General features: G+C 38.8%; 2 protein-coding genes across 2 annotated transcripts in view; one reads left to right on the forward strand and one right to left on the reverse strand.

Annotated features, from left to right (window-relative positions):
• Positions 1-209: 209 nt before the first annotated feature.
• Positions 210-15,050, reverse strand: DECR1 (2,4-dienoyl-CoA reductase 1). The gene is made up of 10 exons (XM_071421627.1): positions 14,850-15,050; positions 11,392-11,594; positions 10,409-10,466; positions 10,173-10,259; positions 7,607-7,754; positions 4,317-4,416; positions 2,960-3,032; positions 859-1,005; positions 505-567; positions 210-412 (listed from the first exon to the last, which is right to left on the reverse strand). Exons 1-10 carry the CDS (start codon positions 14,919-14,921, stop codon positions 353-355), a joined length of 1,011 nt encoding a protein of 336 aa, XP_071277728.1. The 5' UTR covers positions 14,922-15,050; the 3' UTR covers positions 210-352.
• Positions 15,051-16,143: 1,093 nt separating this feature from the next.
• The window catches only part of NBN (nibrin), a 31,996-nt gene continuing 30,127 nt past the window's right edge, over positions 16,144-18,012 (forward strand). Inside the window, exons 1-2 of the mRNA XM_071421628.1 lie at positions 16,144-16,321; positions 17,866-17,999. Of these exons, the coding sequence (XP_071277729.1) occupies positions 16,291-16,321; positions 17,866-17,999 (165 nt within the window). The 5' untranslated portion in view covers positions 16,144-16,290. The remainder of the gene's footprint in view (positions 16,322-17,865; positions 18,000-18,012) is intronic.

Here is an 18,012-nt window from a genome sequence, read left to right on the forward strand (position 1 = left end):
AAATGCTATTGGTATTACAATATTAATAGACACTTGCATATATATGAGAAAAAAAATCCTCAGAAGATCAAAAAAAAAAAAAAAGGCTGATTGTAGACCATAGCATGGCTATGTAAAACAATCTAAAGACCAATGAAATATTAGTGACCAACTGTTGCTCACTATTGGCAACAGAACAGATTTTACATTGGAAAAATATACAAACTATATTCAAAATACAACAATTTCAAAATATTTTATTGAAATTAGCATAAAAAAGATTTTGAAGGCTATTTCTCAATTGGTTATTTCTAAATATTAATGAAAAAGTAGTGGTTCATTTCCAAGAATCTCCACCATAAAGTTATGTACTTTAGGAGCCTTTTGTTTTTCTAATCATTGCTTCCATCATATCCCACTGCTCTTTGGTAACCTAACAAAAGAAAAGAGATTTTATTGGCATTTCGTATAATACTTGCACATCAAAGTATCTAAATGTAAAATAGTGAACAAGGAAATTAATACCTTCTTCAAAGCATTGAATTCTCCTGCCATAGAAACATATTCTCCACCATCCATTCTGATAACCTAGAAAGAGCACAAACAGTGTATTTAGGAATTGTGTGATTTCTGCAATATTCCCTTGTTATGAACTGTGAAAATAAATTTTACTGATTTGGGTGAAAAATGCCCATACTCAAAAGTTCTTTTTAAAGGTGCTAACAACCATGCACTACACTTAAAAGATGAATAATACTTGTGAAGAATTTAAAATCAAGATGTTCTGCTTCATTTCTGAAACCAGGGGCTTGAAGAAATATCAGCAATACTCACACCATCATCAGGTTAATTGTACAAACAAGATCAACCAAAACTCACTGCTCCATTAACCCAGCTTGCATAATCACTGCAGAAATAGGCAGCAAGATTTGCAATTTCTTCTATAGTACCCAGACGACCACAGGGAATCCTCTCAATCATCATCTTCTCAAATGCGCCTGTTGGGTCAAGGCGGCTAAAAGCACCCTGAGAATTAAAAGGAACATTAAAAAAAAAATTATAACAACATCACAAAATAAAATCCAATAGAGATTTGACTCCACACACACACACAATATGGAAGTTAATATTTGTGAGTAAGCTGTCTACACCCTAATTGTCAGTAGAATGAAAAAGAAAGCAGTAGAAAAGAAAAGCAATTTATCCCTGTTGAACTGATATGCATCTACTGATGATAAGTTGGAATTTAATCCATTTGGGATAGTCACCCACCATCTATCTGTGCAAAACAAAAGGATTTAATAATCTTATTTTCCTCAAACACCCTAGATAAACATTTGAGAAAATAACCAAAACTCAAAATTGCTGCATGGACAGAGGAGAGGAACAAGAGGAGAAGAGGAACAGCCAAGTGACCAAAAATAAATTATAGGTGACTGAGTAAATAAAACGGAAAAGAAAAAAACATCAAGTTCAGTTAAATTGCAGCAACTGCTAAAGCTAAAGGAAGTCATTGGAAGCTTTAGTACTTGAATAGCTTAAAATGGCACAGGAAATAAAAGGAGTTTTTTCTGCTCCTCCACAAGGAAATAACCGCCTCACTCAAAATCAGAAATGTATCAGTAACATTTATGTTAAATTACTGGAGTTATGATTTAAAGCACATTGTAATTCATGTAATCATGGCTGCAAGCATGCAATTTAAGTCTTCTATTGCCATGTTTTTAATTGCCAGTTTATAAGCCTAAGAGTGTTGTGCTTGTATGCCTTATTCTTTTCCCATCATGACTTAAAACAGTTATGTTTTAAAGCCATTGATACTCCCCCTAAGGCAGAAACCCTTGATTTTGCAATATGCTCTCTGCCTTTTTATGCTTTCAGGGAAATTTCAGGTTGGAACCATACACCAAATGTAGCCTTTTATTAACACACATTATCTCAAACAGATTATACACTATTAGTTCAAAAAAGGAACATTAACTGGAGGTAGCATTACAGACACTTAAATCCTGTAACTTGCCAAATGTTTTTCTTCTACTCTTACTTAAAAATACACAAGACTGGAGAACTTTTGGTCTGATCCTCTAATGGTATTTCAACATTCTTATAATCCTGCTAATTCTGCCACTTATTTTTCTTTTTAGTGAAAAGAGTCAAAACTAAGTGTTCCAGTGTAGCATCTAAAACAGACAAGAGGGGGAAAAGGAAAGAATAGTAAATAAAACAAACACACAAAAAAGTAAAAAAGAACCACCTCTGTACCCCTATTCCCAAAACAACAGCAAAAACAACTGTGAAATATTTTATGGAAGAAGTAATACCATTATTAGTTGTTAGTGCTCATAATCATAATAATTTGATTCAATGGGAAATGGATCCTCCTTTCTCTTCTTGCAGGACTGCTTTCTTTATTCTTCCTGTTCCAGCTCTCTGGGTTACTTCCTTCAAACCCTTCAGTCCTCCTTCTCACTCACTTCAAAGCTTCTCATTTCCTTGCCAACTTAGTTTTCTCTTTCTAGTTTTGAGATTTTCAACAAAACTAGTGAGATTCTGTTCTCATTTACCTAAAAGAGATTCTAAGATTTTGGAATGTTTCAGATGTTTTATTTAAAAATTAGGAGTTAGGCAGAAACAGGAACTTTACTCCAACAACTGTAAAGATTCACTCCACTTGACAAACTAAGTACACAGAAATAAGAATCATCCTTAAGTACTTTGATATATCAATTCTTTGAAACACTAAAAAAAGAAGTTCTGTTTATATCAAGTGTAGTAGAGGGGACAGTGGCAGGTCTCAGAAGTTCAAAAAATCCTATTTTATAAAAAGACTAAGAGGGAAGCGTGTTCAATATTCCAGCATAGTCTTGACTATCAAGGAAATCCTATTAGAATTTACAGCTACAGAAAAGTTAGACTGTTGTGAAGTTAAGTCTGTACTACAAAGCACATTCAAGGCTGTGTTTCACTTCATGCCATGTACCTTTGTTTTTATTGGACCTGGTTGAATCACATTGAATCTCATGCCATATCTACCCCATTCAGCCGCAAGAGACCTAAAAATTCATTAACAGAATGCATCAATATTTTAAACACAATATTGTAATCCTATTCAAAAGAAATTAAAATTTAATCAAATGTGTAAATATTAGAACATTCCTGAAGCAGACAAGTTATACTTAAAGGGTTTTTTTGTGCTTAACAAAATAATTTCAGAGAAGTAAAAAAAATCTCATTCACCATTAGAGGAATATTGACTTAACAGAGGAATCATAGGTAAAGTAGGGTGAAGGAGCAATTCTTTCTCCCTTGCAAATCACAGATGGTGTTGGCATCCGAATTCCTTACCAAACAACTGTTAGGCCATCATCTTTCTGTGGCAATTTCGACTATCCCACAAGTACACATTTCTAACATTTGCAACATAGCTCTCACATTATGTTTTGAAATAAAACAGAGGATACATTTTAAAATAGAACCACTAGAATAGTTTTGCTTTATGACATTTTCTCTGCATGTCTTTGGATCTACCATAGTGAATGAATTAGCTGAGTCATAAAGTCTCTCTACACATTTCCGTTACAGCTCTGTAGAATAGAAATCAAGACCATTACTCAGTCCCTCATTTTCTTCCAGATACAGAATTCTAGTTACTAAAAGGCTTCAAATCTATTCAATTCTTTCTGCTGAAGTGCAGAGGAAAGATCTATGTGTGAGGAAAGATCAAAGTGCTATGAAGGACTAGCCTGAAATTAAAAATGAGAGAAATCCTTTTGTTTGCTGAGCACAATGGATATGTCAACATGATACTCAGTGGATATATCAACATGATACTGTTCTGAACTAAGTAGAACTGCAGACTTTAATTTTAAATAGTGACAGGAAACAAATTTGTTGAGTAATCTAAACAGTGCTGAAGCCACACTATACTGCACCCAAATAACAGGCATGTATTTTCCTCAAACAAAAGAATGCAGAAGATGCTACAGAACTCAACAGTCCCCCTCATAGCTGTCTTTAGGTGCTGGTTCACCAATGAGAATGCAAGAGAATCTGATTATCAAAACTCCGTGAAACAAACTTTGGAACTTGCAATTGCCAAAATAAGTAGTTCTACTTGTCCTTATCTCGGTCTTGTAAAAAACAACCAGTAGCAGTTAATACTTCCCTTTGTAAGAAGCTGCCAGCATACTATTTTCTTGCTAGGATACTGGAGCCTGGATTGAACTCTTGTGGAACAGTGATATAGGGGTCTACACTAATAAGCTCCATTTTTATAGACCAATTACCCCATCTTAAGGATGTGAAAATCAAAGCACACATTTTGCTGTATTACTCACTTGCTCATTGCTTCTACACCAGCTTTGGCAGAGGCACTCGGCAACACAAATCCTGAACCACTCTCTGCATAAATTGTTGTAATAGCCAGGAATGCTGCTCCTAGAAGGGGAAAAACATTTAATAAACAACCCACACCACACAAACCAAACAACCCTGAAGATCAAACTCTCAAGTTCAGATAAAAGCAAGCTAAATGGTACAGATGTTTTCAGCTCTAGTGGTAGGGATACCTTTTCAGTCTGGGCAGTGAAAAGGCATTTTTAAAATATAGTGTTTGAAACTTTCTTTCCCAAGGCTGTTTATTTCAGTTTCCTCCTCTTTTGCATGAGTGTTAAGAGAGTTGTTCTAGGTAAGTGCAAATAGCCATTGATGAGGCTCTGAAGGTCTAAGCCCTCAGACTTCCACTGATAATGAACTTAATGCATAAATTAGTCTAACTGAAGTGAAGGCCTAAGATCTTACAGTGTTTTTTCAGAAGCTGCCCTAGTCTAGTTGCCACTAACCAGACATTTTGCCCTAAATTCATCAATTACTGAGTGGGGGAAAAAAAACCCAAAAAACCAACAAAACAAAAAACAAACAAAAACAAACAAGGAAAACAATCAGCATTAACACTTAGGTTTGGCATAATCTTCAATTAACAGGTGAAGGCTTGAATTAACGTTTATGCAGAAAAATAAAATATTTTAAAGAAATTTCCAGAAGCTTTTTCTGCAGCAGAGCCAATTATAGAGTGAACCTGCATAACTTTTCCTATTATTATCAAAACAAACTCCTTTATAAAAGAACTACTTTCTTTTATATGCTGTATTTTATAACAGATTTAGCAAAAAAACATTCTAGAATAGAATGGAAACTGCAACTGCTTATTTAATCTTTCTTTTATAGAATCCTTCAAATTATATCTGATCAATGACTGGCATGAGCTTACTGTAGCTGGGAAATGAAGGACAAGGGAAGACAGTTCACTGCTTACGTCATAGTAACTAAAATAACTGTTCTACTTACTATATTTCAAAAATAATTTCATTAAAATAGCTGCCCAGGGAATATTTCTAAAACAATATACACTACTGATAGATTGGATGTAAGTAGACTCAGGTAAAAAATTACAGTAATATAACACAAGAGAAACTAAAGAGAACCAAAAACAAGCACTAATTGAAATGCCAGCAGATATCCAGAAATCATGGGACCTGTTTATAAAAAAGGAGTCTTCACTGAGAGACTTAGAAAGGCAAAAAACCCTAGAACAACTTTGCAGTTATCTAGAGATGATTGTTAATTACACATTTTGTAGAATTAAACCACTGATTTTCTTTTTAAATATAGGTTAAATAGATGTAAGCTAGGTGAACATAACACAGAAGCAAGAATAACTGAGAAATTTACAGTTCTGATATTTAAAGAACACTTCAGCTCATATACAACTTTTATTTCTAAAGCCTATATTCACAAAATTGACAATAACTGATCAATTAGTTCCTCTAACTTTGTAAAAATAACTAACATGCTAGCAGATTGCAAATTCCTTTTAAATACCAGCACAAATTTGCAGTCTAAAAGCAGAGAACTTTTATTTACTAAATTAGACCTAATGTAGGTCACACTGCAGACCTAAAGGACATCCCAGTGGCTCTAGAAACTATCAGATTCCTAGTGTCCTCACAGACTGCTCTAAAATATCTGCACTAGGTAGCATCACTTTAGAAACTAAGGCCTCTGCTCAAACTAAAAAACCACAAGCAAATACAAAGAAAATGAAGGTGAGAAGACAAACACATACATATGACTTACAAAAACATGCCTTAAAGAAAGCCTTAAACAAAAAGTCTTATTTACAGATGGACTTCCCTAGAAAGAAGACATGCAAGTAATAGCAAAAGAAATTCAAATGTTTTGGAAGCTTAGAAGTCAAAGAAAGAGAGACAACATGAAGGTGAATGACATCTGGATTTTACCAAATTTGAGGATGGAAGTAAGGAAAGTAATGTTGTTTTCATTCAACAACAGCAAAAACAAAAGCATATTTTATTTCATATTTCACATTACTATATGGGCACACCACATGCACCTAGAAGACCACAAGGCAACCTATTTCAGTGGTCTGCCATAATGATATAGTAAGTCATAGCTGGGGATGGGTTTCTCATGTAGGAATATCAGCACTAGAATGGTGGAAATTAATTTTTCATGTGCTGCTAAAATATAGAGGGGACACACTTGTATACTAACAAAAACTGTTACAGAGCCACTGAAAGAATATTAACTTCATATTGTTATAATTAAATAGTATAAGCTCATGGAATACTTTTTGGAGAGGATTTTGAAGAAATTAATTCAGAAGGTGAAGAAATGAAGAAACTAATTCAGAGGTTAAAGAAATTCCAGTGTAAATACAAAAGTAGTATTCCAACACAGTGGCTGTACCTAAAAAACAGGGCTCAGTAGTGAGGGCACATTGAAAACCATAATTATATCTCCCTGCTTTTAAATGAATTTGACATTATATTATGCTGATCCCATAAAATAAACTCCTTCGTTTTCAATTTATAACTGGAATGTAAAATGAAAGCAGTTCTTTGTAAATAATCTATGATATAACATAGAAGGGCATACATCACCTTTCCTTTTAAAACAATAATCTGTTTAAATAAATCTTTGGCTAAATAGTATATAAAGGACTGTCATATTTTTAAGGTGAAACTGTGATATTGAATTAAACTTCTAGGTAGTCCAGAATTAAGAATGAAACCTGGGAAAATAAAATCCAATACTGATTTCAATTTCAAAGTTCTTTTTCAAATGACCTTAAACGTAATATTCTCTAGTACTATTAGTCATACAGCACAGTTGTAAATTTTATTTTACTGTGGGAGGAAAATTCAAAGGGATATCCTGACTTCTTGTTCATTTAAAGAAATATCCCCTGTTCAGTTCAATGAAATTAACATACACAGAGAAAATTCAGAAGAAATAACAGCTTTTTTTGTTTTTTAACACAAAGCTTTATTTTTTAATTTTAAAAATGTTTTGCAACTAGAACTCTGCAATTAGATTTTTATATTCAGCCTCAGTTGGCCTCTGGGTCCAACTGTAAGGCCTGGTACTACAATGAAGTAATTGTTAGCCAGATCTACTGTGTGATACTTAAGTACAGCTTTCACTGAAAAACTTCCTTTCTAGAAGAATATTAAAAATTGTATTTCTCTTCACATGAACTCTCAAAACTGGGTATAATGACAAGGCAAGCATAGCAAGTAATAGCATGTCACAATGCTTAAGATACCTTTTTTTACTTTAATGAGCTCCTTTCCAATTTCCAGAGTTACAAAGGCAGTACCATTAAGTACAATATCAGTTATAGTTTTCCAGGCATTAGCAGAAAGTCGTTCAGAAGGGGAAATAAAATTTCCAGCTGCATTGTTTATCACAACCTGAAACACATGAAGGAAAAGAGTTAACTAACAATAACTCTTCCAAAGAGAGACATAAGTAAAGAATTTACAAGGAGCTTTTTAGGGGTTCCAGGGGACAAAAGTAAACATACCCTCATTGAATGAGGTATGGGGAGCATGGGAAGAGGGAGAAAAATCCAGAAGAAATTTTACCATCTGCAGCACAGATAAAGTATCAGTAACAGAAAATGGGCTGTATTTCCAAATTACTGTACTGAGTGTCCCAAGTGCATCTTAACAGAAAAGTTTGCTTTCATCAAATTCCAGCATCACATCTATTTAATATAATGGATGCATGGGAACAGAAGCAAAAGGCAGCACCTGATAACTGAAGTCTGGATGAAGTGACTGCTGTATAACAGGAATTCAAATCACTCGTGATGAGAATGTTATGATACAATGTACTGCAAACAACCACTACAAAACTTCTGTTGAATAGATGCACCTCTGTCACTTCCTATGAACAATCATCAGGCAGAGGATTCTTTCACTTCAGGGGACTAAGCATCACATTAGCAGTATTTAAACCAAAACTTATGTAGCCAGATCTGGCATATTTAATAATATAATGTGTTGAAGAATATAATGATGTACTATTAATGGAATGGCACCTTGATTCATGTAGGTTTGCACATAAAACAATTTGTCCAGAAGAACTTCTGGGCTAAAGTCTAATGAAGATATTTGAATTTTCAATAACGAAACAGAGTACAGTACATATTACATGAATGTAAAACTAATAATATACAACAGCCATAAATTATACATATGGAGAACAAATTCAATTAAAAGGCCTCCCTAAAATTTGAAGGAATAAAAATCCCAACACCTTGAGATACTAAGGAGGTTACTTGAATCACTAAATAAATACAGGAAAGACACAACAATAAAACTAGTGAACTAAGAACTGTACCATGTGATCTTTGAGGTATGTAGGACTGCCAAAATAAGCCATGAAAAAAGAATGATTGCTTTCTAATTGGGAGTAACATTCTTGGGAATGGAATGAACAAAACAAAGCTGGAAGGACTTTCAAGTTACTGCCATTAACTTCTGTCTTTGAGATCTCATCTCACATGCAGTATGGCAGTGAGTGATACTCAGGATTCATAAACTAACATCTCATGTCTGCAACAAAGAGAAAAACTGGACAAAAAGAACTGAATATTCAATTTACTCTGCCATCTATCTTAAACACACAAAATACATGAAATTAAAGAGAAGGTAAATGCTTGCAAAGAACAAATCACGGAAAGCATTTATTCAGAAAATTACTGGTGCTCTAAAAATGCACTATACAGGAAGAAATCTCCTCCCTCTCTGCACACATGTAAAATCTTCATGATTTTCACTTAGGCCAAAAATTTCCTTAACTAACAGTCAAAATAATATCCAGAGAATCTTGTCTACAAATCAGGACAGTGAATTGCCTTATTTCTAGCACTGTTATAGCACACAGCTATATAGTATATATATATTATATATATATAATATAGTATATATAGTATATATATAGCATATATATATACTATATATATATTTTTTATATATATATATAGTATATATATATTATATATATATAAATATTGTATACTTCTTACAATATTTAAAATTCAGTAGGTTCTCTACCACATGTGTAGGAAGCTCCTCCTGAATGCAAATTGTCGACAACAGACATACAATAATTTTAAATTTACAGTAAATAGTTTTAAATCTGTCCTTTACAATGATGCTACATCATCACACTTTCTATCAGCTAGAAGAATCCAAGTTGTTATCTCACAATCACATCAGAATTTGGTGACATCATCTTTCAGACTCCACCAGATCACCCTCCTCACAATCTGATGTAAAGAGCTCTGTTGGCTTTTTGCCAAACTATAAAAAAGCAGATGCTTGGCTTGACTGAAGACTTTTTTCTTCATTTTATGAGAACTTAATCTTCAAATTGGAACCTTCCTTGTGTATATTAATAAGCTAAGCAAGGATCAAAGAAGACATTTATGCTTATTTCCATTCCTAATTTGTGAAGCATTGTGTTAAGATGTAATTCAGTAAACACAGGTAAATCACATTTTTAGGAGGATTTAAGGGCGATACTCCATTCCCTTAATTCAAAGAATGCCTCCAGAATTGTCCCATTATTTGAAATGAGATGTTAGACTTCAGAGTAAGGGTAAAAATGTTTTGTCTACTTGGCCACCAAATATTTTAAGAACCACAGGAACGGAGTAACTGGTCTAACTATGAATGTTAGCTTTATCTTGAAGTACTGCCACTGCTCTGTCTAGTGTCTTTTTAAATTCCATTAACTTTCTATCTTATTGAGTTTCTTCACACCTATTATGCAAAGTATTTTCAGTAATGAAGAATGAGTTCTTTCCCTAGGATACTTACATCAGGATGTCCTGCCAGTTGGATTGTTTCAGCAACAGCATTCTTAACTGAAACAGGATCTCTCACATCACACTGGATGGGATGAACCTGAAGAATAACGGAAAGGCAGTTTTAAGACTTAAAAACTGTATCATTCATAAATTAATCAAGTCCATAGAAGTATACAAATGCAAAAAAACCCCCAATAAAATGTAGAGTATAATATGTAACATATTCATAATTCTGTAAAAATTTACCTTATTCCCTGTTTTAGAAGAAATTTCATCTGCTGTTCCTTTCAAAACATCCAGCTTCCTAGAAATAATCATTAACATCCCTTATGTCAGTTAAATGCAATTACAATTTAGATTACTACAATCTTTTTTTTCTGAGCAAATATGAACTACAACTTAAAATATCTGTGTGTGCATATGCATGTTGCTGATTTTCATCAATTAAAACTATGATTAAGACTATGCTTAACCAGTAACTTTCTGAAAGAAAACTTTAGGTAATTTATGGTTAGTGCTACTTTAAACCAACTCAGAAGTGACAATGGTTAAGAGACTCTAAAGCCAAACAACATATGATAAGCCAGAAAAAAAGCACACAATCATAACAAACTTAGTTTTAGCTACTACTCTACTAGTATTAATAACAGACATATATATTCACATTTGAAACTAAACAAATTACTATTAGGATGAATGTCACACCACTTCTGTTTATTTTGATTTAAAATGAGATTGTTTTTCTAGACTTTACTGAAGTGCTTCTAGACTCTACTGCAGTACTTGAGAGCTGTAGAAAATCATCATTAAAGGAAAATCAGGGCTCTTGTTGAAAGTCAGAAGAGGAATGGATTTAATTCTTTATTGTAATTTAATCTGTATCAAGAACACCTGTATTAATAACATTTATTACTGCTCCATACTGCCCACTGCACATTTTTGTTGTCTTTAAGGCTTTAGTTGAATTTATGTCTAATATTTGAGGTTGTTCATTTTGCTGCCACATTTCACAAAAATGTGCTTAGTTTATTTCTTCCTACTGATTTTTATACCATTAAACATTTGCAGATAAATCTGCAATTTTCTAGAATCCACAATATGACACTGTAATTTAAACGTGTACTGCAACAGAATAAATAGAATAATTTTTTCTGGTTTGTAAAGAAGAAAACATCTATTCAGCAGTCAGTACTAAGTACAAGTTCTAAAACATCTTCATTAATATTTACCGGCTTGCTATAACACACTTGGCACCTAAACTGGACAAAGCTGTTGTCATCCCTTTGCCAAGCCCAGTACCTCCACCAGTTATAAAGGCCACTTTCCCTTGGAAGGTATTTGGTGGCAACATCACTTTTTGAAGAGGTGAGAAGAATGCAGCTTGTGGTGCACTGCTGTCTTGATGCAGCACATTTGGCCCACGGCTGAAAAACTGAAAGAAAAAAACCCAGAAAAGTTAGTTTCTTCACCTTTCTGTATGCAGGACTGCTACACAAGATCAGATTTTCCTATGGCAATGGATGTAACAATCATAACTCCCTTAGTATAAGTAAATATATATGAACATAAGAATGACTAGACTGCATTATACCAACACACGTGGGCCTTTACATAAACTCTATCACTAGACTAGGAAAGCACTTGAGCTATTTTTATAAATTATAACTGCAACTAGAGAACTACTGAAAAATACTTCAGTCATGCTTCTTGCTACTTCATGCATTTTTTGTATCTATCACTTTTACTAAAGCACGTGGAAAACCATTACCAACTAATTACAGAAGAACTTGGGCATCAGATTGATATATGCACTGTAATTTATGCACAAACAAATCCATGTGATTTTAGGTTACATATGTATGTATTTACAAATTTAAAATCTTCAGTAATAGACTCATGATTTTGATCCTCTACTACTCCATCCAACCAAACCTCCTTCTTTACTGGAGAACAGGACAGAATCAAACTTCACAAGACCTGCCCTAATGGCCACTGGAGGTGCTAAGGAAACCAATGCCATCTCCAAAAAAACTGGGCAGGGTTAGGTTATCAGCAGAAATACCAGCTACAGTACATTAGCCTTGGAAGGATTAGTCCCTGCAAAAAGACACATGGTTGGAACATGTTTAAAAACAGACATGAAAAAAAACCCCTCAGTATTACATATAGAAAACTATGCTAGAAGAAAATACCCCACAAATGTAATGAGATATTAGTGATGTCACCAAGAAAGTTGCAGCAAAAATAGCAAACAGGATATTTCTAGCACCCTAATATGCTAAACTAACTCAAGGCCTAATCTAAGTATTGAATTAAATGCCTTGGGACAGCAGCACTACAGTAATAATTGATAAATTCCCCTATTATTTAAAAGACAGAAGTTATCACAACCTGAACCTGCAAATGCTTCTAAGTTTAACAAAACTAGATTTACTTTATTTTTGATGTGCAAAGCAATTATAAGACTAAGTTATACTTATTTTTTCTGGTTTTATCTTGTATTTGAGCCTTTAATGTGTTTATTTTAATACAAAGGAAAAAAAAAATCTAATACAATTTTGTAAAAGAAGTGTGAGTGGTTACTCTTGTATGATCCTCTTAAGAAAACCATGCAATTGTTCAATAGACTGACATAAAGAAGAAAGGTAGTCTGAAAACATTAAAATATTGCACTTTTTTGTTCTGTTTACTAATTCACATTTTGAACACTAAAATTAAGAGACAATATATTTAGTGGTAGATGATTACTCTGTACTTCCCACAGTTACAATGCATTGGGGGGTTCACACAGCTTGAAGTTGGCCTGCAGAAGTGTGCACATGAATCTTTCTGTTACTAATACATATGCATTAGTAACTCAGGTGAACACAGAGAGAACAACCATGGAATTACACAATTTAATACAACTTAAAGCGTGGTGCTAATAACACGAGGGTCACAGGCTCAATCCCCATATGGGACATTCACTTAGGAGCTGGATTCAATCCTTGTGGGTACCTTCCAACTTCTGTGAAAACCTAAAATTGAATTGAATTGAAGAGTTGGAGCCACTACACAGGACAAAATTCAGAAAGCAAAGCTTGAACCAGAGCTAGAACTATCACATTTGTAAAACACTGCTGTTATTGAATTCTCCCAGTGAAAATAAAATTTGCATGCTTTCACGGAGTACCAGGATACTATTAAGCCTCCAGGAAAGGGAAATGTGAAGGTTCTCTTTTGGGACTTTCTTAGTAGCCCCTTGCTCATCTCTCTTCAGGAAAAAAGCTCCCTCTGGAGAATTTCAGCTCACAGCAGAGCTGAAAATCAAGATGGCATTTGGACTCCCCCTTCCTTCAGGACATGGAGATAACCCCCATGAGTGCTGAGACTCCCTGATCAGGTGCTCTGGCAGTGACAGACACAGCCCAGTCTTCTTGCCCTCCATGAAAATAACACTGCAAGCAGCTTTCCTGCTGCTCCAGGCAGGAAGATTAGGACACTCCATAACAGAGGAAAGCAGAACACTGCACCAAGACTAATAAAGTATGGCAATGATAACCAGCCAGTAAAGCTGGTATAATTGAGCAATCTTTTAGTCAGACTGCTATCAGCTCCTTACTGGCTTGCACAAGAGGCTTCTATGACAGCATCCATGCAATTTAATCATTCCACTGCTTAAGGCTGAGATTTTAAATTAAATCTCAGGTGTAAATAGAGATATAAAGAAGCCAGTAAACAACTTAAAAAAACCAAACATCAAACAACAAACACACAAATCACTGACAAACCAAAAAACAACCCTCACCCAGGGGGTGGAAGTGAATTGTGAAATAAATGCAGAAAGCCATCTCAGAAACAAAAGCAGTCACTAGAAAGAAGCACTGTTCTTGTGGAGAAATCACTAGAAACAGCCTCCAGCAACATCCACACAGTCATAGAATCATAGAATGGCTTGGATTGGAAAGGACCTTAAAGATCATCTTGTTCCAACCCACCTGCCATAGGCAGGAACACCTTCCACAGTAACAGGTTGCCCAGAGATCCAACCTGGTCTTGAACACCTCCACAGATGGGGCATCCACAGCTTTTCTGGGCAACATGTCCGTACCTAACCTAAACACCCTCCTTCAATCTGAATCCATTCTCCCTTGTCTTGTCACTCCATGCCCTTGCAAAAAGTTCCCTTCCAGATTTCTTGTAGGCCCCCTTCAGGTACTGGAAGCCTGCCATAAAGCCAACTCGGTCACAAGTCAAGCCGCGCCGCTGCTCGGACAGCAACATTCCAGCCATTTACCTAAATGGATGGCCCTGCACAGCTGTGCTAACGGGGCCAAAGGGCGCCACGCTCAACGGGGTGACACGGCACGCCCGGCGGTGGGGCCGCAGGCCGTGTGCCGGCAGCTCAGCCCGCGCCTCGGCGGGGCTCCGCGGCGGGCAGGGCCGGCAGCTGAGGAGAACCGAGGGGTGCCCCTTTCCTGGCTGCTTCCCCAACCCCGGCAGGGCCGGCAGCTGAGGAGAACAGAGGGGTGCCCCTTCCTGGTGCTTCCCTAACCCCGGCAGCGGGAACCGCAGAGCCCCGCCGTGCCCTCCCTCTGACGGGACACCGGCGCCCGGGCAGAGCCGGGACGGCGGGGCAGCAGGTGGCGGAGCACCTCCGCGGCGCCGCCCGTCCGCCCTCAGCCCGGCAGCCCAGGGAGCGCCTTACCCGCCCGGCGCCGAACGCGCAGGGGCCGCGCACCCCGCGCCGCCACAGCCCCGCCGCCGCTGCCGCCGCCATGTTCCGCGCCGCGCTCTGCGCCTGCTCCGTGGGGAGGAGCGGCGGGCGCCGGGCGAGCACCGAGAGCCGCGGGCGTCGGGGAACCGGCGAGACCGCCCCCGCCCCAGGTGCTGCAAAACGTAGAATATGTAAAAATTTTCTTTAAAAAGGACGGTCTTTGATCCTTGATCTTTGTATACTTTCAAGCCTAATCAACAAGAAAGGAGCAAACAAGTTCTAAGCGATGTCCAGGTGAAATACAAATTATTTATCGGTGGAATTGCCTTGCTAAGGCTTAGGGCTTGATACGTTTCAGTGATCTCAGACCTAGAGAGAGATTAACAAAACTTGGGAAGAGAGATGTACTACTGACACTGGACACAAAGAATGCAGAATTTATGGGCTACAAGGGCATTTGGCAGAATCCCCATGATAAACAAAATCTAATAAAGGCAACTTTGCAACTTCGCTCAGATCAGGTCTGACTGGGTATTTCTGACAGGGGAGATTACCCAGTGACCCAAAAGAAGAGAAAGACTGAGTATAAGGACTAAACGGCAGGAGAGGTGAGAGAATCATTAACCAAAGAACATAGAACGCTAATTAATGAGAGAACTAGGTAACTGGTAGGCAATGAACATGAATGCCCTTTTTTGCTAAAATGTTTAAATAGTAAAAAGTTTTGGTTTCCTTGTGCTGGCCGTGTGGATTTGTCACCCAACACGCCTTTCTGCACAGAACTGTAAATAAATCAAATGTGGATTGGCCTCGTGCACACCAGGTGAAAGAACCTATTTTGGAACAACACAGGGGCACCTTCTCGGCCACAGCCACTCCGAGAGCCGCGGGAGAGCGCCCGCCCCGACCCCGCCTCGGCTTCGCCTGGGCCCCGCCCCAGCCCCCGGGCCCCGCCCCGGGCCCCGCCCCAGCCCCCGGGCCCCGCCCCGAGCCCCGCCCCAGCCCCCGGGCCCCGCCCCGAGCCCCGCCCCAGCCCCCGGGCCCCGCCCCAGCCCTCCGGCCCCGCCCCAGCCCCCGGGCCCCTTCCCGGCCTCTTCCAGGCCCAGCCCCAGCCCCGGCTCCGCCCTGGCCCTGTCTCGGCCTCGCCCCAGCCTTGGCCCCGCCCTCGGCCCCGCCTCTGCCCCGCCCCGCCTCCGTCTCGGCCCAGCTCCCGGCCCCGCCCAAGCTCCCGGCCCCGCCCCGCGCACGCGCGCCGGCCCACGGCTGCAGAGGTAGCGCGAGGCCAGTAGGCGGCGCCCTCGGTCGCGTCCCTCCCCTTATCCCGGCCCGGCGCGCGGGCTCGCGGCGGCAGCGGCAGCGGCAGTTCCCGGGATTTTCTCTCCCCGGCCCGGCCTTGTCCGGGTCGCCGGGGGCTGCCGGGCGGAGCTCCAGGATGTGGAAGCTGGTGCCCGCTTCGGGAAAAGGTGAGGGAACGCCAGACGCCTCCGCCGCTCCGGCGGGCTGGGCCCCGGCACTGCGGGCCCCTCGCCGCCCCTTCCGCCGCTGCGCGGTCCCCGGGCGTGCCGGGCTGATGGCTGCCCCAGGGCTGATGGCTGCCCCAGGGCTGGCTCCAGCCGGGCGGGCGTGTCCGTCCTGCCTCGGGCCGATGCTGATCTAAATCCTGGTCGCTCGGGGCGTTCGTCCTCGCCGAAGCCTCCGTATTTCCCTGGAGCACTGCCGACCACAGCGCCTGCTAAACGCAGTAGGGCTGCTTTTCGAACCCGTGTGGGATGTCTTAGGGTGCTACAGGCTACAGAGTCCTGCTTTGAAATAGCCGGAGAGTTGAACTCTGAGGCAGCAGCCTCAGAAACGATGTGTAACTATTGTGTTGATGTTTCAAGGACCAAGTGTTGAACTTCATGGCGTTTCTTGCATGGAGAGTTTTGAAACTAAATCTCCTCTATACTCTTCTTTGTTTTCTTGTTGATGGGAACTTTAATAATAGGTCTCGTGTAATACGTATATTTCTTCCTAAGTGCTTGTAAGGAACAGACTTAACACAACTGCATCTGCTCTATTTCCTGGTTCACTGGGAGGAAATTTTGGATGTTTGATTTATTTCCTCGTGGATACAGCAGCTAATCATGTTGAAATGAACTGATTTACCTCTTACTGCTTAGAGAGCTCTTGAGTGAATCAAAACACTCTTCATTCTATCCAGAATGATAATTTCTGCAGAGTTCATATTTTGAAAGTTATTTGCCAGGGTCGATAACTGGAATCTATCTTTACGTACTTGTATTCATCAAGGAACGTTTTTGTTTCTGTTGACCAGTGGTAGCACATCTTCGGGAGGTCAAGCCATTCACTGGGAAGCCACCACTGGGTCCAGGTGACAGGTGCAAAGCATAAGCATTGGTCAGAGGCTGGACTTACTAAGTGTCAGTTTGATTTCCATGAAGATCTCCTTACATTCATTAGGAAGACATTTTCCTCTGAACCTCTTAATCAGTTATGTGAATAAATAATAAAACTTCAAAAAATCAGGTACCCTTTAGAAAACCTATCTTACATTGTGGGGTTTTTTTTATTCTAGATGTTGCACTTAATCTTCAATAAAGTATTGGTAAAAATATATTGTCCTTAAAAAAATCGTGCTGCCACTTTTGAAACTGATTTATCATAAAATGTATCCTTTTATAATGGACAGAGCAAGGGAGCAAGAAAGAAAGAAAGAGGTTTTGTCTATAAGCTAAATGGATAATTCTAATCAGAATCACAGAATTCAGAGTCACAGAATAGTCTAAGTTGGAAGGATCATTGAGTCCAGTTCTTAAGTGAATGGCACATATGGGGATAAAACCCACAACTTTGGCATTATTGGCACCATGCTCTGACCATAAATGATGCATGGCAAAGCTGAGGTTTACATGTACTACACTTCTCAATGTCTCTCCCATGTGCTTCAGGTATTTTGGTGGGTTTTTTTTTCTAAATTGTTATTTTTCTGTCTCTTGTTGATTTCCAGGAGAGCCCTATCGGCTTTTAAGCGGTGTAGAATATGTTGTTGGACGCAGGAACTGCACAATTTTGATTCAGGATGATCAGTCCATCAGCCGAAGTCACGCAGTTCTGACCGTAAGTCGGCCTGAAACAAGCCCTGTAAGTAGCCACC

The sequence above is a fragment of the Agelaius tricolor genome, unplaced genomic scaffold, assembly GCF_023055355.1.
Source record: "Agelaius tricolor isolate 1412-34295 unplaced genomic scaffold, bAgeTri1.0.p SCAF_2, whole genome shotgun sequence".
Lineage (NCBI taxonomy): Eukaryota > Metazoa > Chordata > Aves > Passeriformes > Icteridae > Agelaius > Agelaius tricolor.